The sequence below is a fragment of the Aotus nancymaae genome, unplaced genomic scaffold (assembly GCF_030222135.1).
Source record: "Aotus nancymaae isolate 86718 unplaced genomic scaffold, 86718_ANA_hifiasm-v0.15.2.pri h1tg000008l, whole genome shotgun sequence".
Classification (NCBI taxonomy): Eukaryota; Metazoa; Chordata; class Mammalia; order Primates; family Aotidae; genus Aotus; species Aotus nancymaae.
This window is the reverse complement of record NW_026988419.1, coordinates 48,195,015-48,217,649: the sequence shown is the minus strand read 5'-3', so window position 1 is coordinate 48,217,649 and position 22,635 is coordinate 48,195,015. Positions and strand designations below refer to the sequence as shown.

Genomic DNA, 22,635 nt, shown 5'->3' with positions numbered 1-22,635 from the left:
AGATGCAGCCAAAATATTTGGTTGCTTTCAGAAGCATCTGTCTAACTGAGATATGGGGAAGGAACACAAATCATTCTCTCTTCCAGTCCCTGCTGAAAGGGTGAGCCTGAAGTCTATATATATATAGAAATGACTAAAGTTAATTATTAAGAATTATTTGATAGGTAAAAATAAAAGCTCATGCTTTATATAGATTGATGAGCTTTTTACCTCACAAACAAGTGTAAATACAAATTGCCTTAGATATGAAAGCTGAGAACAGATAATAAAGTAAGGCAACATGTTAATTTAGATAGAACATAAAACCCAAGCTAGATTTGGGAATCAAAGAGTAGGGAGGGCTGAGCAAGATTAAGAAAGTTAGACTATTACTGAGCTGAAACTAAGAACCAGGTTTGAATAACCATTTCCTTAGTGACCAATGGTGCTGTCATAGATTTGTACTGGACCATGGATAGAAACAAATGCATCTGTAGAGTTCTATAAACCTCTACTTACCAACTGCAAATGTATTTTGTGCTTACAAAACTCTTACTTATAATAAAGTAGTACTCTGTTTTTAAATTGTTAAAACTCTTAAAGCATACAGGCTGTAAACACAAGTAATTGGCAGCAAAGCTTAGAAGGCCGACATGTAGGCCTTCGTGTAAATAAGATTCTTGTAACTAGGCTGCTCACACCCAAAATATTGTCTAAATTAGTCTGAAATTATTCATATTTCAGAGAAATATTCAAAGAAAAGTTAACATGTATATACCACACTCCCTCATGGCCCATTTCAAAGCATTTGAGGAGCACCTGAGGAAAGACCATTTTATTCAGCTGTAATCCCCAAATATACCCCCAATATTTTTTATTTATTGTATAAGCAAGGGGTTAGTGGTAATGACACATATTTTAAGATGACAGTCTGTTATAAAATACTTGTCTTAAATAAATACACTCTAAATCAAATATTTAAGTATAAAACCTAAATATTTACAGAGAAGATAATTATTCTAAATCAACTACAACACATATAAATTATAAACTAAGACATTCAATATATGTTATTTTTCTTATTACAAGAGATGATAAACAATAACCTACATTATTACTCTTAGGCTAGTTGTGTCAAAGCGATTCCAACCTTAATATATAAAAGAGGCATCAATTTCCAAAGTTTTCTTTGTAGTGAAATACGATAGATGAAATCCCAGTTTTCACTTTCTTTTTGTTACAACATTAAACTGAAAAATATTCCGTTGGGTCAAAGCTTTCGTATTTGCTGCATATTCTATGAATTGAGCAAGTGTCCATGTTAAATAGTGTGCCAGAACATGTATTGTTCCGCAAATGCTTTCTCTTTCCTGTGTGTTCAGTCTAGATCCAAATAAGGTCTCATAAAAATATACTGCCTTATCTTTGCCTGTTCCAAGTCTCAGCTTATAGGTGATGAGGTCCCTTTTCACAAAGCTGCTAAAGACAGATCCAAGCATCTCAACTCATCTACTACTGAGTTCACCAACAAGAACTGCAAGGGCATATTGATATAGCTTCCCATGATAGAATAGGCTTGTGGTATTTCATTCTCTTCCTGTGATGGCTAGGTCCCTTAATATTTTACCATTCTATACCCATGAGACCTCATCTTGAAGGCCTAATATTATTTTTGATAACAACTTTGAACCACAGAAAAGTATAAGAATTAACTGAAAAGGAACTTCAAAGAAGAAAAAAGAAGAAAGAAGAAGACCAACAAATATCAATGGATGACTCCTAGTTTTCTAGTTAACAAAATATATTCTATTATGATGTATCAGAAAGTAAGACTAATATGTTGCTTTATCAGTGGATTTTATGATACATACTTTTTCTTGCAAGCAATTTTGTGGTGAGTTCTGTTGCCTGTAGAGAAAGGTTGATCATTTGTTTATTATAGAGTCAAGAATTCATAAAACATTTTTCTAAAATTTCTGATCATTCAATCATTTTGTTGTATATAAGAGTTTTTCTATAGAAATTCAAAATGAAGAATATACCATTTTTTCCAATCCTTCTATTTTACTTTTTCCATAGATTGGCCTTTAGTTTTAGAAATGTACTTTATTACTCATGGGAACAGACTTATAGCTACAGCATAAACAATGTACCTCTCTGATCTTTGTTCTTTTAACACACCTTAGCCATGCCCACTTTGGTTTTTCTGAAAAAGGATATAGGATTTGCAGGGAGAGGGCAGTTGAGTTTCTTCTGACTGTTAAAAGGTCTGATAGAGCAGCAAGGCATCTGACCAGAACTTTCTGATAGTCATTTATTTACTCTTTGAAATGCCATAGTTCTACCATTCCCTCCCCATATTCCATGGCAGGAACAAAATAGTGAATGATTATTCAATAACTATGGGTTAAAATCATGGATATCTAGCTATATTTAATACCAGTTTAGATGCATTCCTTTTCTGTGTATGACAATATTCTATCATGTGTTATTACATTTACCATTACACACTAATGAAATAAAAACAGTTTTCTGAATTGCAAAAAAAAGAATAGCTCAATCATAAAAATAATAGAAAATAAAATAAATATTTATTAAAACAAGATCTAAAACTGAAGTCTGATTTATTTTCATATATTTTTGCGATTTGAACTGTTTCTTTTTTCTTTCTACTTTCTTAAGTACACTCCTTTTAGGCCTGTACTCCACATGATTAAATTTACATTTTCCCCAAGGTTTATAATTCAATTTTAAAAAATAGGCAGACTGAAAACTATGTCCTATATTTTGGCAGGAAAAAAAAAAAAACTTCACTGTGTCCAGTTCATAAAATGGGTTTTGGGACAACAGTCTATCCTTAGACTAGTACCTTTTTGCAGTATGCAACTAGGAGCATGGAAGCCGATGTCAGTGATATGTTCTCTATCATTTGCCCTCATTTGTTTTTCTAGGATCTGGTTTCTTAGGTCAACCCAAGTTTCCACAGTTTTTTCTCTTAGATATTCTGCAACCTAATGCATTCAGATTCATTTTTCTGTTTTCTTCATGTTATATCATTGGCATAAAACATAACTCAAGGAGTTCTATGTATTCATTGATACCAGTTCCCAATAGACTTTCTGCTTCAAAAGCATGCAACACAGAACCAAAGTACAAAGGCCTACATGTAAATTTAATCTGTAAACTGACAAAGCTTTATTGATGACTATTAGAAAACAATTTTATTAACCAGATAAAGCATGGCATCAGCAGAAATGGCAGAGTAAGTATCTCAGATATTCATTCTTCCAAAAAAAAAAAGAGTAAACTGGCAAAAGAAAAATGACCAGAATTATAGTTTCTGGAACTCTAGAAAATTAATCAGACTTGCAGCATTCCAGAGAGCACTTATTTAGGAAAAACAGTGAGCCTAGGTAATAGCAATAGGTTTTGGTGTTTTAATTTGTCTTATTTTTATCCCCTCTCTTCATCTTCATAATATCCTTCAAAAATAATACCCTGAAATCATAGAAACATAGTTTTATCTTGGTACCTGCCTAAGATCTAGCATTATAGTTTGAACATAGTAGGTTCTCAATGAATGTTTGATAAATAAATCCCTATTTAAAGTCTTTTGCATCTGTGCCTACTTCTCTCTAATGCCAAATGAAGCCTTTGTGCAGGCCACTGATGGACTTTGATAACTGATTCTGAGTTTCTTTCTTTCAATTTTTCCTATATATCATTGTCAAAGTTACTCATTATGTATGCTAATTTGACCATTATACCTGCACTAAAAACCATCAGACTATTATACAATAAATAAACTACAAGTTTTAAACACAGTCTTCAGGATAATAGATTTATTGCTTTCTTCACTGTTACTCCTTATACCTTCCCTGTAATACACGCTTACTCATCACCTAAGTGCAATGCTGAATTATTGCAACTTTACTCCCACTGCTGTTATATTTGCTTTATTTTCATTTCTTTGGTACTGAATATTCATCTCTATTTTAAAAATCTTTTGTAACATTAAACAACTGAACAGAAACAAGAAAACTAAGCAATAAGTGAGAGAAGAGAAAGAAATGATGGAATAGATGTGAGACTTCCACAGCAAACTCCTATGAAACTTGGAGTTAAACCTGAACAAGAGGAATGTGACATATGTGTCTTTACTCTTTATTTGGATCTCTGTGTATGCTTTTGGAAAAGTGGTAAGAAGCTCCAGGAAAGATAAAGAGTTTTTTATTTTTCACCAAGCTAAGATTTATAAGGAAAGAATATCCAAAATGCTTGCTATGGAATATTCAAGTGATTTTTGTAGTTCTACATTCTTGTGTTGAAGAAGATAAAAATGCACTTTTTACAACTATATTATGAGCCTCTTATAACCTTTTCTTTAAAGAGGTATGTATTTATATTTCCAATAAATAAAAGTGTATGTATCCAATAAATAAAATAAGCAATGTTATTTTACATGTGGTCTACATACGGTCATCAAGTTTTATTGCTTTGAACTAGACAAGTCAGTTTCCTTCCTTCTGCATCTCTTACTGTGTTATGTATCATATGAACACTCAATAAGTCAAACAAACTGGTATTTATCTGTCTTAAGGTAAAAATTATTATTTCAAGAAGGCTGGTCTGAAAATGTCAAGATCATTTGCCATCATTCACAACTTATTTTACTCAATCATCTTCATGGGAATTTGGGGTTTGTAAAGTCTTTCCTAGACTCCATTTGTCTTGCTGATTTTTTTAAAAGATTGTGGCATGGGTGTAAAATAACTCATTGCTATTACTTAGATTCATGTTTTCCTCTCTTTCTTTTCTTGAGTTGAGAAAAACAGATATAAACATCAACAAAATAGGTGGTCACTAAAGTTTGAGGAGTGAAAAGTCCCTGGGCTTAACAAATATCTCTTCTACATGCCATTATTTCTACTATTAGAGATTATTATTTTGTATTAATCTGCAAAATACCTTTTAGGGTGGGGAATAACTGATTAAGTCATTAATACTATAGAGTAAACTATATTACCAGTATTAGAAAGCCCATAGTCTCAAAAAGCATAATGAATGGTAGCTATTTCAAAGAAAAGAAAGGCAAAGAAATAAATACAGATTATGAGAAATTACCTGAAGAAAGCTATGATGAAGATACACTTGAAAGTGGCATGGAGACCCTGACAATAGGTGGATTATAGAACTACAGAGGAGATAAAGAAAGGGAAGGACAAAGATTCATTTTGTCTACAACTTAAGCTTAGTGCTGAAAGCCTGCAAAAGACTAAATTTCACTAAATCCAAGTAGAACTACAAAAATTGAGGATTCCATGTAATCATTTGCTTATGAGCAGCACTCTTATGTAATCATTAAAATTTTTATTTATGATCACATATAATTCCTTAGATGCTTACATATTTGTGTTAACAGGAGAGGAAAATATACCAGGGTCTGTAGCCTGAGCCTGAGGTCCTGTTTATTAGAAAAAGAAAATTAAATAGTTTGTATCCATCCTCAGCAATGTGCTAAATGTTAATCCTCTAGTAGGTATTTATTTTCTGTTGTTACTGCCTTGTTTATAAGCTTTCAGAGACTCTCCACAGTGAAGTCCAAAATTCTTAGCAGGAACCTGTACTATAAGCTCTGATGTCCTTTTCTACCTCTTTAGTGTCTTCTCTGACTAGTCTTTCATATATATGCTATGGTCCAGAGACAGAATATATCACAGTTCCCTAAATATATCATGTTCTCATGCCTCTCTGGCCTATGGTTTTGCAATTTCTTTTGTCTAGAATGCTCTGTGCTGTCTTTAAACTTCTCATCTTTTAGTTCTGATTCAACTTATGTCAACTCTTGAAAGCCTTCCTTGAAAGCTACCTGAATAAATACCTTTCCCAGTGCTCTCAAAACACTCTAAACATGTTTATATTATAAAACTCATCATGCTATGCATTAGTTATGTTAATTCTTGTGTACACCTGATAATTATATAAAATAAAATAATTGATGTGTGATCAATTTTATTTTATTTTATTTTTAAATGTTTTCATTATACTTTAAGTTCTGGGGTACATGTGCAGATTGTACAGGTTTGTTACATAGGTATACACATGCCATGTTGGTGGTTTGCTACATCCATTGCCCCATCATCTACATTAGGTATTTCTCCTAATGCTATACCTCCCCAATTCTCCCACCCCCTGCTATTCCTCCCCTAGCCCCCCACTCCCGAGACCCTGGTGTGTGATGTTCCTCTTCCTGTGTCTATGTGTTCTCATTGTTCAACACCCACTTATGTGTGAGAACATGCAGACTTTGGTTTTCTGTTCTTGTGTCAGTTTGCTGAGAATGATGGTTTCTGGTTTCATCCATGTCCCTACAAAGGACATGAACTCATCAATTTTAGAGAGAAATGAACTGAGATTAAGAGTGCACATATCTGAAAGTTAAATGTGAAGATAAAACCATTTTTAATACAAAAAAGCTCTTCTGTGGTTTCCAGCAATATGCTAAACAAGTGTCTTTCATTTTGCCTAGAATTCAGTATAGAGTATTAAAGTCATACTGTTAAAAATAGCTGAACTTTTAAAGAGATAGTAGAACTTTCTGAAGGTAAAACAATTGTGAGAACACAAATCTATAGTGATAAACAAATGCTGAAGCTGATACTTGCTCTAGGGACATTGGCCACATCTGGAAATGTACTGTCTGGTCAGAGCACTTAAAACAAGACTTTGGGCCCCCAAAAGATGGGGAATTAAAACTAAGAGCTCCTGAAAACATACAGATGCTTCTTGACTTAAAACGGGGTTGACATCACAATAAATGTTAAAATCATAAGTTAAAAATATGTTAAGCTGGAAATGCATTGAATACACCTAATCTGCTGAACATAACAGCTTAGGTTAGCCTACTTTAAATTTGTTCTGAACACTTACATTAGCTTACAGTTGAACAAAATCAGCTAACAGAAAGCCTACTTTATAATAAAGTATTGAATATCTTATGTAATTTATTGAATGTTATACTGAAAGGGGAAAAACAGAATGGTTGTATGGGTACTTAAAATACAGTGTCTATTGCATGTTTATTGCTTTCACACATCCTAACATTGAAAAATCATGTCTAACCACTGTAAGTCAGGGACCATCTGTATAGGATTCCAAAGAGCTACATTGTCAATTAGTCATCTACAAGAAAAAAAAAATCATACCACAGAGGAAGCAGACAAATTATGTCTTGGCTTGTAGCTATGGATGGAGAAGGAGGAGGAGAAGATAAAAGCATTTCCTAAGAACTCATAATCACAGATACTGTTTTCTATACCCTCGAGTTTCAAATCCACAGAAACTATTGTCCTTCAAACTGCATGTGAGAATTTAATTTAAAATGAAGCTGTGTTCACAGCTCTTACAGATAACTGGCAGAAGCATATGTAAATTTCCTTTAGAGAATTACATCCTATCCAAATATTATGTCAACAATAAATTTCTGTCAATACTGAGCTCACATATAACAATAATATCCTTCCACCCCCACAGAAATATTTAAAAAAAACAAGAAACTATGGTTTTTAATAGAAACAAAAACAATATATTAAATTTAGACCCAAAGATTCCAAATATTAAAATTACCAGATATAAAATATAAAATAAGAGAACTTTATATATTTAAATATATAAAGAAGGAATTTGAAAGGATAAGAATGGAAAAAGAGCTTATAAGCCCAGACAAATTTGAAAATAACTATTTAGAAATTGTATTCTATATATACAATATACCATAGTTCAATAAATTGTATAATGTAATTAATTTATGAAACAATAAATTTTAAATAACTAAATATCTAAAGGGAAAATTGGTGAATTGGAGGACACATTTGAAGAAATTAACAGGAATGCATCAGAGAGAAATGGAAAATACAGTTGTTAAATGATATAACACAAAAAGATAGCCTAATACTCAGAAGAAGATAATGGAAATGAAGAGAGGGAATATAGAAAGCGAAAATGATTGAAATTTGTACAGAACTGTTCATTATAATAACACTAAAGAAAAACAAAGAAAATATCTTAAAAACAGCCTGACGTGGGGGATGAAAGGATCACTTACACAGGAATAATTACTTAGAATAAAGAGTAGAATTAAAAAAATTTTTTTTTCTTTTTCTGAGACGGAGTGTTGCTCTGTCACCTAGGCTGGAGTGCAGTGGCACATTCTTGGTTCACTGAAATCTCTGCCTCAGTCTAAATAAAACAATATCTTTAAAGTGCTAAGAAAAACTATCTGTTCCCTAAACCTTATTTGTACACTTGGATATAATGACATTCTAATACAAGCATAAAGAACATTTTCTCAAATAAAATCTGAGAATTTACTCCCAAAATATGTTCCCTAAAGATCTTTCTAAAGAACGCAGTACTTTAGGACATATGGCAATGATCCCAAGAAGTACTAAATACAAGAAGGGATGAGCGGAGAACAAAATAAATTGGTAAACAAGAGGATAAATATAAATTAAATCTTTATAAAACAGTAATAAGAAAGTAACTTGGCTGACAAAAACTTTAAAATGTCAAAATATAAATTATTGAACAATAATAAGTATAATATGAAGTGGTGATTAGAAGTAAATTATCTTACTTTAGCTTTTATTTTAAATATACTTCAACATAACTCGAAGAGTAAATTTACAATGTTTAACACAAAGAAATAACAAATGTTTGAGTGAAAGATCTCCCAATTAATCAGACTTATTACTATACGTTGTATGTTTATATCAAAATACATATGTTCCCCAGAAATATGTCTAACTTTTATGTATCCGTAAAAATTTAAACAAAAAATATTAGGGTGATTGCCAAAAGAAATATACATATGTTATGCAATTTATAAACAGTAAAAAATACTAGATAAAATCTAAATTTAGCACTCTTAAGAGAAAACAATAAATAAATAAAAATATATTAAAAAGTAGGACCAAGGGAAACCACAAATAAGGCGATAAAAACTTCCAAAGATTTGTAATTTACATAAATACAAATTGATTGGGTTCTGTTAAAAGTCATAACTTCTAAAACAATAAAACAAAATCCAGCTGCACATTGTCTACAAGAGCCATCTAAACAAATAAAGACACTAAGATTAGAAGCTGACATATCTATATTAATATTAGACACATTTAATTTAAGGAAAAAACATAACATGGTAAAGGTCACTGCATGATGATAAAATATTCAATTCACCTGGAAGATATGATGATTCTAAAATGTGAATTTGTCTAATCTCTAGATCAAAAAATATTTTTTTAAATGGGCTGAGCTTTATTAAGGAGTTTGCAAACGCACTATCATTATTTTCAGTAATGTTTTGAACAAGGAGTAAAAAATAAGTATATATGTGGATTTGAATGTACAATAAGTTATATATATGAAATACACAATTCACCATATTGATTGAATGGACATATTTAAACATTACATCCCAAATTGAACAATATTCATTGTTTTCAACCATAGAGAACCTATTAAATATTAATCATGTTTGCTAAGCCATAAGGCATTCTCTAGTTCTTCTTTAAGGTTGGTATCATAAAGATCATACTGTCAGTCCACAATGCAATTTAATTGTAAATGACCACCAGCAACAATGAAATAAAAATTAGAATAACTAGCCCAGGAGTACAAAATATAACAACTAACTCATGAGTACAAACTAGCAAACAAAATTGAAAATTAAACATGATTCAGAAAAAAGTGAAATATTATATGACAAGGTTTTTGATACATTTTAAATTTTCATAGTTACTTATAACCAGTTAAGTTTCACACACTGTTCTAAAACTTTAAAATACCAACTCATTGAATTTCCATAACAACTATATGAATCACTACTATTATTCTTATTTTATAGTTGGAAAAACTAAAGAACAGAGACATTAAATAACTTGGCCAAACTAGCATGCATTTTAAGTACTGGAGTGTGGATTAAACCTAGCTACCTGAGTACATTCTCTTAGCAACTATGCCATATTGCCTTTCAATAACCTCATCTAAATAAAAAGGGTATATTATGACTTTATGCAAATATATATGAAAATTTAGATGAATTAAACAAATTTATATAATATAGTTACCTGCTAAAAACACTCAAAAAGAGAAACAATAGTTCTGAATCACTAAAGCAATTGAATTTGTAATTTAGTTTTTTTTCTCACTAAGAGAACAAAGACTAGGTTATTTATTTTAACAGTGACTACTACTAAACAAAGAATATAAATTTCAACTTTGTAAACGACTATAAAATAGTAAAAACAGGCAATACAATAACCTCATGGGGCTAGTGTAATCTTGACACAAAAACCAGATCATGATATTGAGAAAAGCAAATTACAACCCAACCTCTCTCAAGAACCTAGATGCTAAAATCCTAAATAAATTGCTAGTAAATTTAATCTACACATGTATAAGAAGAAAAGCACATGATAAATAAAATTGATTTAATCAAGGATGTGTGGTTGTTTTAACAATAAAATATCATTGTCTTAACAGACGCATAAAATAGATTTTTAAAAGTCAACTTTCACCACTAATTAGAAAGTTTTGCATGTTAGAAATAGAAAGATGCTTTCTTAACCTGACATTATTATCTACCAAAAGATCACAGTACCTATCATATGAAATGAGAAATTACTTAAACACATTTTTCATTAAGAAAGAAGAAAGGCCAGGCACAGTGGCTAGTTCTTGTAATCCCTACACTTTGGGAGGCTGAGGTGGGGAGATCACCAGAGGTCAGGAGTTCGAGACCAGCCTGAGCAACATGGCAAAAACCTGTCTCTACTAAAAATAAAAAAATTAGCCGGGCATAGTGGCGTGTGCCTGTAACCCCAGTTGCTCAGGAGGCTGAGGCAGGAGAATTGCTTCAACCTGGAAGGCAGAGGTTGCAATGAGCTGAGGACCGTGCCATTGCACTCCAGCCTGTGTGACAGAGTGAGGCTGTGTCTCAAAAAAAAAAAAAAAAAAAAAAAAACTTGCATCCCTCAGACAGAAAATATACTTTTTTTTTTTTTGGTATATCAATAAAACACTTAAAAATGTCATATATCATATCACATACTTAACTATAAAGAAAATTTAACAATATCAATGAAAAGAGATTTAAAGCTTAGGCTTTTTGATACTAATTCAAATAAATTAAAAATAAATAATATAAATGTTACCAAAATCAACAATGTCAATGACCAGAGATTTAATTTTCTGATACTAATTCAAATAAATTAAAAATAAAACTGTTATCAAAGTTAGAAATACAAGAAATATGTACCAATGTAACTATTACATTGAAAGGGATTTTTTTTAAATTATACTTTAAATTCCGGGGTACATGTGCAGATTTTGCAGGATTGTTATATAGGTATACATATGCCATGGTGGTTTGCTGCATTCATCCCCTGTCATCTACATTAGGTATTTCTCCTAATGTTATCCCTCCCCAATCCTCCCACCACCTGCTATCCCTCACCCTAGTACCCCTCAGCCCCCCAATAGGCCCCAGTGTGTGATGTTCCCCTCCCTGTGTCCCTGTGTCCATGTGTTCTCATTGTTCAACACCCAATTATGAGTGAGAACATGCAGTGTTTGGTTTTCTGTTTCTGTGTCAGTTTGCTGAGAATGATGGTTTCCAGCTTCATCCATGTCCCTGCAAAGGACATGAACTTATCCTTTTTTATGGCTGCATAGTATTCCATGGTGTATATGTGCGATATTTTCTTTATCCAGTCTATCACTGATGGGCATTTGGGTTGGTTCCAAGTCTTCACTATTGTAAACAGTGCTGCAATGAACATACTTGTGCATGTGTCTTTATAATATATTGATTTATAATCTTTGGGGTATATACCCAGTAATGGGATTGCTGGGTCAAATGATATTTCTAGTTCTAGATCCTTGAGGAATTGCCACACTGTCTGCCACAATAGTTGAACTAATTTACACTCCCATCAACAGTGTAAAAGTGTTCCTATTTCTCCACATTCTAGCATCTGTTGTCTCCAGATTTTTTAATGATGGCCATTCTAACTGGCCTGAGGTGGTATCTCAATGTGATTTTGATTTGCATTTCTCTAATGACCAGAGATGAAGAGCATTTTTTTTATATGTTTGTTGGTTATATAAATGTCTTCTTTTGAGAAGTGTCTGTTCATGTCCTTTGCCCACTTTTTGATGGGGTTGTTTTTTCTCATAAATTTCTTTAATTTCTTTGTAGATTCTGGATATTGGCCCTTTGTCAGATGGGCAGATTGCAAAATTTTTTTCCCATTCTGTTGGTTGCCAGTTCACTCTAAGGATTTTTTCTTTTGCTATACTCTGCACAGCAGAAGTTTAATTAGATCACATTTGTCTATTTTGGCTTTTGTTGCCATTGCTTTTAGTGTTTCAGTCATGAAGTCCTTGCCCATGCCTAAATCCAGGATGGATTTAAACAGAAGACCTAACACTGTAAAAACCCTAGAAGAAAACATTGACAGGGATTCTAAGAGGGAAAGTAAAAAATATACAGAAACCAATGAAAAGCAGGACAACTAATATCAAAATGTTCAGTGTTGAATCGTACATTCAGAGTAAAATATAGAGCATGAATGCTGTTACTATTCTAAAATAATTTTTTATATTTTCTTATTTAATTTTTGAGGGGGAGTCTTACTCTGTTGCCCAGGCTGGAGTGCCCTGGCATGATCATGGCTCACTGCAACCTCTGCCTCCCAAGTTCAAGTGATTTTCCCATCTCAGCCTTTCAAGCAGCTAGGACCAGAGATGTGTGCCACCATGCCTGGTTAGGTTTTTGTATTTTTGGTAGAGACGGGGTTTTATCATTTTGCTCAGGTTGGTTTCAAACTGCTGAGCTCAAGCGACGCCGCTGTGTTGGCCTCCCAAAGTTCTAGGTTTATAGGCATGAACCACTGGAGCTGGCACAATAGAATTTTTAAATAAAACCATAACCCAGCAAGGTTAGGTGACCCACCCCTGTAATCCCAGGACTTTGGGAGGCTGAGGCAGTCAGATCACCTGAGGTCAGGAGTTCAAGACCAACCTGGCCAACAGCAAAACCCTATCTCTACTAAAAATACAAAAATTAGCTGGGTGTGGCAGCACACACCTATAATCTCAGATACTCAGGAGGCTGAGGCAGGAGAATCCCTTGATCCCAGGAGGTTGCAGTGAGCTGAGATCTTGCCACTGTACTCTAGACTGGGTGACAGAATGAGACTTCCATCTCAAACAAACTAACTAACTAACTAACTAACTAACTAACTAACTAACTAACTAACTAACTTACTAAAAACCCACAGAAACAAAACACAAAAATTCCACAATTTTGGAAAATATAGTTTACAGATGGTGTGGGTAAAACAGTATTTCTGGTTCTGGATCCTTGAGTAATCGCCACACTGTCTTCTACAATGCTTTAAATGTTTTGATAGAATTTACTTGTGAAGTCTTCTGGTCCTTGGCAATTTTTTTTTTTGTTGTTGTTGTTGAAAACATTTTGATTACAGATTCAGTCTCCTTTTTCATTATTGAACTGTTCAGAGGGTCTCTTCTTGATTCAGTTTTGGTAGGTTTTATGATTCCAGTAATCCATTCAATTCTTTTAGTTTATCCAATTTGTTAGTATATAATTGTTTATAAGAGTTCCTTATTATTCTTCTTTTTTTTGAAAGATATATTAATATGTACCTTTTTGTTTCTGATTTATCTTTTTTTCTTAGTCTAGCCAAGGGTTTGCCCATTTTATTTTTTTCAATCAATTCTTAGTTTTGCTATTTTTCTTATTGCTTCTAAGTTTTCTATTTTATTTATTTATGACTTAATATTTATTTCTTTTCTTCTTATGACTTCAGACTTACTTTCTTCTTTTTCTAGTTCCTTGAGGTGTGAAGTTAGATCAATTGAGATCTTTCTTCTTATTTAATGCTATGTGTTTATTGCTATAAACTACTCTTATAAATCTGTCTTTGTTGCATTCCATAGATTTGGATATGTTGTGGGTTTTTTTGTTTGTTTGTTTGTTTGTTTTTTTTGCCTGGAGACAATTTTAAAATTCCCTTTTAGTTTCCTCTTTGACCCAATGGTTTCTAAAGAATGTGTTGTTTAGTTTCCATGTATTGGTGATTTTTCTGCTTTTCTTCTGTTATTGATTTCAAGTTTAGTTCCATTGTGGTTGGAAAATATAAATGTAATTATTTTGATCTTAAATTTTATAGGATTTTTTTTGTAACCCAGCATATGATCTCTTCCACAGAGTGTTCCATGTATGTTTGAGCAGAATGTGTGGCATTCTTCAGTCAAGTGCTAAGTTTTGTGTATGTCTGTTAGATCAATTTGGTGTACAGAAGTAAAATTATTTCTATTTGCAGATGACATAATCATATACATAGAAAACCTAAAGACTCAGTTAAAAAAAAATGTTAGAATGAATGAATTCAGTAAAGTTGCAGGATACAAAATCACCACTAAAAAATCGATTGATTTTCAGTGACCAAACTACCCGAAGACAAAACTAAGAAAGAAATACCAGCCCACTTACAAAAACAGTAAAATACTTAGAAATAAACTTGATCAAAGGGATACAAGACTTGTACAGCAAAAATTAGAACACATTGATGACGGAAGTTTTAAAAGACAGATAAATGGAGAAACATCTCAGGTTCATGAATTAGAAAAATTACATTGTTAAAATTTTTATACTACACAAAGTGATCTACAAATTCATTGCAATCCTTATAATATTCTTGATAACATTCTTTACAAAAATATTTTTTACATCCTAAAATTCATACGGAACCACAAAAAATCCTGAAAAGGCAAAACAATCTTGAGCAAGAACAAAGGTATGCGATCAGGCATAACATTTTCTGATTCAAAATAGTGTATGCTATAAAACCACAATGACTAAAACAATATGATACTGACATGAAAACAAACCTATAGTCCAACAAAATAGAATATAAAACGCAGAAATAAATTTACATATCTGTGGTTAACAGATCTTTGAAAAGGATGCCAAAGAAACCCAATGGGTATTTTAAAATAAATCATTTCAAATGTTCTCACCACAAAAAATAAATAAATATTTGAGGTGAGATATAGATATAGATACATAGATGCTAATTAGCCTTATTTGATCATTCTACAATATACATATGCAATGAAACATTACATTATACCATATAAATATAGAAAGTAACCATTTCTTTCTTTTTTTCCTTTTTTTTGAGATCGAGTCTTGCTCTGTCACCCAAGCTGGAGCGCAGTGGTGTGATCTTGTCTCACTTTAACCTCCTGAGTTCAAGCAATTCTCTTGCCTTAGCCTCTTGAGTAGCTGGGATTACAAGTGTACACCACCATGCCTGGCTGATTTTTGTATTTTTAGTAAAGATGGGGTTTTACCATGTTGGCCAGGCTGGTCTCAAACTCTTGATTTCAAGTGATCTGCCCATATTAGCCTCCCAAGTGCTAGGATTACAGGCAGGAGCCACTATCCGTCCAGAAAATAACTATTTTTAGCAAACCAAATCCAGCAGCATATCAAAAAACTAATCCACCACAATCAAGTAGGTGTTATTACTGTGATGCAAGATTGGTTTAGCATATACAAATCAATCAATGTTATTCATCACATAAACAGAACTAAAGACCAAAAAAAAAAAAAAAAAATCATCTCAGTAGATGCAGAAAAGACTTTTGGTAAAATTCAACATCCCTTCATATTAAAAACTCCCAAGAAACTAGGTATCAAAGGAATATACATCAAAATAATAAAAGCCATTTATAATAAACCACAGCCATTATCATACTGAATAGGCAAAAGCTAGAAGCATTCTTCTTGAAAACTGGCACAGTTAAGGTTGGGCCTCTCTTACAACTCCTCTTTAACATAGTATTTGAATTCCTGGCCAGAGCAATCAAGCAATCAAAAATAAATAAATAAATAAATAAATAAATAAATAAATAAATGGCATCCAAATAGGAAAAGAGGAAGCCAAACTATTCCTGTTTGCAGATGACATGATTCCATATCTAGAAAATCCCACAGTCTCAGCCTCAAATCTACTTATACTAATAAACAACTTCAGAAAATTTTAGGATACAAAATCAACGTACAAAAATCACTAGCATTCTTAACACCAAAAACAGTCAAGCTGGGAGCCAAATCAGGAATGCAGTGTCATTCACAATGGTCACAAAATGAATGAAATACTTAAGAAATGCTACTAAACAGGGAGATGCAAGATCTGTGCACTGAGAATTATCAAATGCTGCTTAAAGAAATCAGAGATGACATAAACAAATAGAAAAAGATTGTATGATCATAGATAGGACAAATCAATATTGTTAAAATGACTATGTTGCCCAAAGCAATTTACAGATAAGATGCCATTCCTATCAAACCACCAATAGCATTCTTCACAGAACAAGGTAACATTATTTTAAATTTTATATGGAACCAAAAAAAGAACCTGAATAGCCAAGGCAATCCTAAACAAAAAGAACAAATCAAGAGGTATCAAGCTACCTGACTTCAAACTATATTATAGGTCTAAGGTAAGTAAAATAGCATGGTACTAGTATAAAAATAGACACACAGGCCTACAATCATCTGATCTTTGACAAAGCTGACAAAAACAAGCAATGGGGAAGGATAACCTATTCAATAAATAGTTCTAGAATAACTGGCTAGCCATTTGCAGAAGATTGAAACTGGATCCCTCCTTATACCATATATAAAAATCAACACAAGATGGATTAAAAACTTAAATGTAAAACCCAAACTATAAAAACCTTGGAAGACAACATACATAATACCATTCTGGACGTAGGAACTGGCAAAGGTTTCATGATGAAGATGCCAAAAGCAATTGCAACAAGGGTGAAAATTAACAAATGAGATCTAATTAAAAGCTTCTGCACAGCAAATGAAACTAGTAACAGAGTAAACAGACAACCTACAAAATTGGAAAAATATTTGCAAACCATGCATCTGACAAGAGTTTAATATTCAGCATCTGTAAGTAACCTAAACAAATTTACAAGAAAAAAACCACAAACAACCCCATTAAAAAGAGGGCAAAGGATATGAACAGACACTTTTCAAAAGAAGATAAACATCCAGTTAGCAGCATATTTTTCAAAAGCCCAATATTACTGATTACTAGATAAATTCAAATCAAAACCACAGTGAGATACCATCTTGTACCAGTCAGGATGGCTAGTATTAAAATGAAAAAATAATAGATGCTGACAAGTTATCAGAGAAAAGGGAGCATTTATACATTGTTGGTGGGAGTGTAAATTAGTTCAACCACTGTGGAATGTAGTGTGATGATTCCTCAAAGAGCTGAAAACAGAACCACCATTTAACCCAGCAATCCCATTACTGGCTATATAACCAAAGGAACATACATAATTCTATCATAAAGACACATGCATGTGTATGTTCACTGCAGCACATTACTGACAATAGCAAAGACATGGAATCAACCTAAATGGCCATAAATGGTAGACTAGGTTTTTAAAAATATGGTGCATATTTTAAAAAACCATGGAATACTATGCAGCCATGGAAAAGAATTAGATCATGTCCTTTGCATGAACATGGATGGAGCTGGAGGCCATTGGCCTTAGCAAACTAACACAGGAACAGAAAACCTAATCCTCATATTCTCACTTATAAGTGGGAGCTGAATGATGAGAACACCATGGACACAAAGAGGGGAACAACAACACTGAGGCTTACCTGGGGGTAGAGGGTGGGAGGAGGGAGAGGATCAGAAAAAATGATGATTGGGTACTAGTACTAGGCTTAGTACCAGGGTGATGAAATACAAACCCTCAAGACATAAGTTTATCTGTTAAACAAACCTGCACATGTGTCACTGAACCTAAAATAAAATAAAAATTTCTTAATAAAGAAAATAACTATTTACCAATTAAAAATAAAATAAAACAACATAAATATAGAAAATAGCTATTTTCCAATTAATAATAACACAAAAAAGAAACAATAGGGAAAGATAATTTTTTCCATAAATGTTGTTGGGAAAACAGTATGTCCACAGTCAGAAGAATTAAATCGGATCCTTACTTCACATCATATATAAAAAGCAACAAAAAATGAGTTAAAGATATAAATGTAAGGCCTTAATCCATAAAACTGTAAGAGAAAATATACAAAGCTTCTTGATGTTGATCTAGGCAATATGTTTGGATATGGCACTAAAAGCACAGGCAATAAAAGCAAAAATAGAAAAATGAGATTGTGTTAAAAAGTTTTTGCATTGCTGTAAAACAATCAACACAGTGAGAAAGCAACCTACAGAATTGTGTAAAATATTAATAAACCATATGTCTAATAAGGTGTTGTTATCCAAAGTATCTAAGAAACTGAAACAACTCAATGGTTAAAAAACAACAATAACAACAACAAAAAACAAACGCCATTACAAATAATGAGCAAAATACATGTTCATTTGATAAATAAGTTTATCAAACAAAGGCATGCAAATAACAAAAAAGTATTTGAAAGAATGCTCAACATGACTAATCTCAGGGAAATACAATCAAAACCACAATAATATACCACTTCACACCTCTTAGAATGCCTACTATCAAAAAAGTAGAAGAAACAAGTGCTGACAAGATTGTGAAGAACAAGAAAACCTTGCACACTGTTGGTAGAAATGTAAATTTGTACAGACATTATGGAAAACAATATGAAGTTTCCTCAACAATGACCTTATGATCTAGCAATTCGACATTTGGGTACATATGCAAAGGAAATGAAATCAGTATGTTGAAGAGATATCGGCACTCCATGTTTACTGCAGCATTATTCACAATAGCTAACACATGGAAACAAATGTACACCAACAGATGAGGGGATAAAGAAAATCTGGTATATACCAAGAGATAGATCTATCTGTCTGTCTAAGTAGATGTATAGGTAAATACAGGTACACAAACAGAGAGATACAATAGAATACTATTTAGCCTTTCAAATGAAGGAAATCCTGCCATTTGTGACAACATCAAAGAACTTGGAGAACATCATGTTAAGTGGAATAAGTCAAATGCAGAAAGACAAAAACTGCATGATTTATTTGTGTAATATAAAAATGTCAAGCTCATAGGAATAGAGAATAGAATGGTGGTTACCAGGAGTTATGGCAAGAAAGTTATATAAGATAAATAAGTTTGGAAGATCTAATGTACAACCATGTGGCTATCCTTAACAATACTGTATCATTAAAAACTGCTAAGAAAGTAGATCTTAAGTGTTCTTCCCCCACCACACACAAATAGTTATGTGAAGTTAAGAATATGTTAATTAGCTTGGTTGTGGTGAATATTTTATAGTATATACATATATCAAGTTGTATATGATGTTCTTTCTCTTAGGATGACATTACATCTTAATTAACCAACTGTGAGTCAAAAGTATTGTAAGCTGAGAATGCATTTAATACTTCAATAAACCCACAGTGAAGCTGAAAATCCTAAATTGAACCATTGCAAGTTAGGGACCATCTGTACCTTCAATATATACATTTTTAATTGTCAACTGTACCTTAATAAAGTTGTGTTGTGGGGGAGAAGCTGATATTAAAGGAGGAAACAGTAAGAATAAGGATATGTGTACAAAGAATTTAATTTGTTTTTCCAATTTTGGTTTTCAACATTAGTACAAACAATAAAAATAACAAAAAGAGAATAGGAAATTCCTTCTCATCCTTCATGACTCAATGCAGTCTCTTGCTAAATTGTAAAGGCTTTTATGATGACCCTAGATAGATATAGGAATTCTCTTTCCCATAACTTTTCTGACTTTTATACATACCCACTCCCTTGCTTGCTCTTTATCATATTGGGCCATGACTATCTCTCCTAGTATTCTGCAAGAGCCCTGAGTAAAAATTGTGCCATTTTTCCTTGAATGTTTAAAACTTAGCACCATATCTAGCATGAAGCAAAAACTCAATAAATGTTAGTTGAAAAAATAAATAGAATGCAAGATTTACTCAATAATTGCTGCTGATACTTACCTGAATTGTAGAGATAGCTTGATCTCTTGGTTGGTTTTCCATTACGATTAGCATTTGTCTCCTACATAATTCACAAAAACAAAACAAATAGATCCATAAAAGAAATTTCAGTATTCAAACATCAACTATTATTTCCATATTTATAGTACAGAAATTTAAGATTTTAAAAATTTATCATTAGTGTCAATTTATAAGAAATGCACATGTTTTATTATGTTTACATTATGTATATTATTTATAGAATTCCAAGTTCAGAGTTGTATCAAAAGTTGTACTTAAAACTACCTACACATTTGGTGATTTGCTAAGACTTTGGGATTAAGCATATATTTGTACTCCCATCTAACACATCTAAGATTTAATATGGATGGCAATATCAGATACTGCACATATTACCCCAAAAAGGTCAGTAATAAAATTTAGACACTGTTTTTAAAGGAGATTTTTTTAAGTTAAGGACATAGCCTTTATAATATGTTGGCCAATATGATGTCAAATGTCAAAGCTGTTAAAATTTTTTCTTTTTTTGACTCTTAGCATATTTAATGTGGCAATTGATATGGTAGAACAGTGAACTAAGCCCAATGTACATTTGTCAAATGTTCATTCTAAAACTGCACTATAGAAAAGCAATTGTGGTAAATATACTACATTTAGGAGTTACACATAATTTAGTGTCTCAATTATTATACATTATAGGACATGGAAAATGATGCCACTTTCGACCCTAGTCATGAAGAATTCTTTTGGAAATGATTTAATAAATTTCAAGTTTATTGAAATCTATTTCAAACCACATTAACTCCCCAGGACACTTGAGCTAGTTAATAATGAAACCAATGAGGCATATTTGATTCCTATAACAAGTTAGCAGCTGACAGAGAAAATCTATTTCACATCCAAAAGTTATACCCTGAATCTTCACTGGTATCTTTTCAACAGCAGGTAACTAATCACTGGTCAAAAACTACTAAATCAGTACCAGTACAAGCCCAATCAAAAAAGCTCAACTTTATACTTCCTCTAAAAGTGCAGATAAATACCATGAACTAACATCTTGCATCTTACATTTAAACAGACTGTTCTAGGGCTATTAAAATGCTATTATGGTATGACTAACTTCAGAGAATAAAGTTGTTTTGTGTGATTACATAATTAATGACATTTTTGTATACCAATATGACCATAAGATTGTATCCCTTTTATTGGTTTTGTATTTGGAGTAAAAGAACTCTTATATACCTCTTCTTTTAAAGGATCCAAACATGCCTGTGAAAGTATGGATAAATTTCTTGTGGGTGACACTTGAGCTGAAATAATTGAACCTTGGCCTGAAATGTTTGTATCTCCTAGAGAAAGAAGAGATAACTTTAAATATGAGAAGTTGATTTTGCTGGGACAAGGGTTAATATTAGTTTATAGCATTACTCCAACATTGTCCCTGCTCAGCTGCCACAGTGACTAGAGTTGTCACAATCAGGGATTTATTTGAGTCAAGGAAATATCTCCAAAAATAACATGACCTTTTTGATGTTTACTGCCTACAAATTTCCAATGGTTCCCATTGCCTTCAAAAACAAGTCTGAAATCCTAATTTATTTAATGTTTTTATGCCAGCTTAATCTTTTGCTATAACAACAGCCCACTGCTAGAATTAAATGTTTGCATTTCATTAAGTAGGCAATGAAAAACTATTTGAATAGTGAAATAAAAAAGCCATCTTTTAGAAATATTGTTTACATAAACAAATGTATAGTGAGTAAAATAGAGGAAGATGAAATTGGAGGAAGGGTACTGCAATAGAGAAGAATGGAGAAAAATGAGGGTAGAAGCAATGAGAATGGAAAAGAGTGAAGGTCAAGATAAACCAAGAAAATAGATTAGACAGAAAGTGTGAACTTTTAGATGCAAAACTTAGGAGGAAGAGTCCAAGACAACTCAGGTTTTGTGCCTGGGTGAAAATAAAAGGGTCAGGAAGATGATGATAATTTTAGTTTTGTATTAAATTTGAGGTGATGTTTACCTACTGGAAGAAGATCTCGTATTTTCTGTATGCATATGTCAGACATGCATGTGAGTATATTTAGTAACTTGCATAAACATAACAAGGCACACAAATCTTGGGTAATGCATATTTTATTTAAAGAGAAATGGGAAACAAAATGTACCATTTGTTGAAATATGGAAACAATCTTGGGTATAATTCTCTGTATTCGAATCTGCTGAAGCTAGTATGTCAGTATCTTTATCTATAACTGCAAACAGCCACAGCAAGACCCTATCTTTTCCACACTTTGCAAATTTTGAAAGGACACTCATCCAGCAATCACTCAAGTATATGGGCTAATTATAATATCTATATTCATAGAAAATTATATCATCCTTTTTTTAAAAAAACCATATTTTTATAATCAGATAAAACAAATATATAACTATACTTGTATACTTAATAACAGAAAAATTATGAATATTGTCCATTTTCTTACCTCTATCATCGACAATACTTGAGTTTTTAGATATCATCCCATCTCTCTACATGGTGCCACATTAAAGAAAAAAA

The 22,635-nt window shown here is 32.3% G+C and overlaps 1 protein-coding gene across 1 annotated transcript in view; it reads right to left on the bottom strand.

Annotated features, from left to right (window-relative positions):
• LOC105705173 (fibrous sheath-interacting protein 2-like) overlaps nt 1–22,635 on the bottom strand; it is a 57,624-nt gene that overhangs the window by 9,199 nt on the left and 25,790 nt on the right. Inside the window, 5 exon segments of the mRNA XM_064372766.1 lie at nt 1,851–1,887; nt 5,386–5,443; nt 20,076–20,136; nt 21,318–21,424; nt 22,562–22,607. Coding sequence (XP_064228836.1) covers nt 1,851–1,887; nt 5,386–5,443; nt 20,076–20,136; nt 21,318–21,424; nt 22,562–22,607 — 309 coding nt within the window.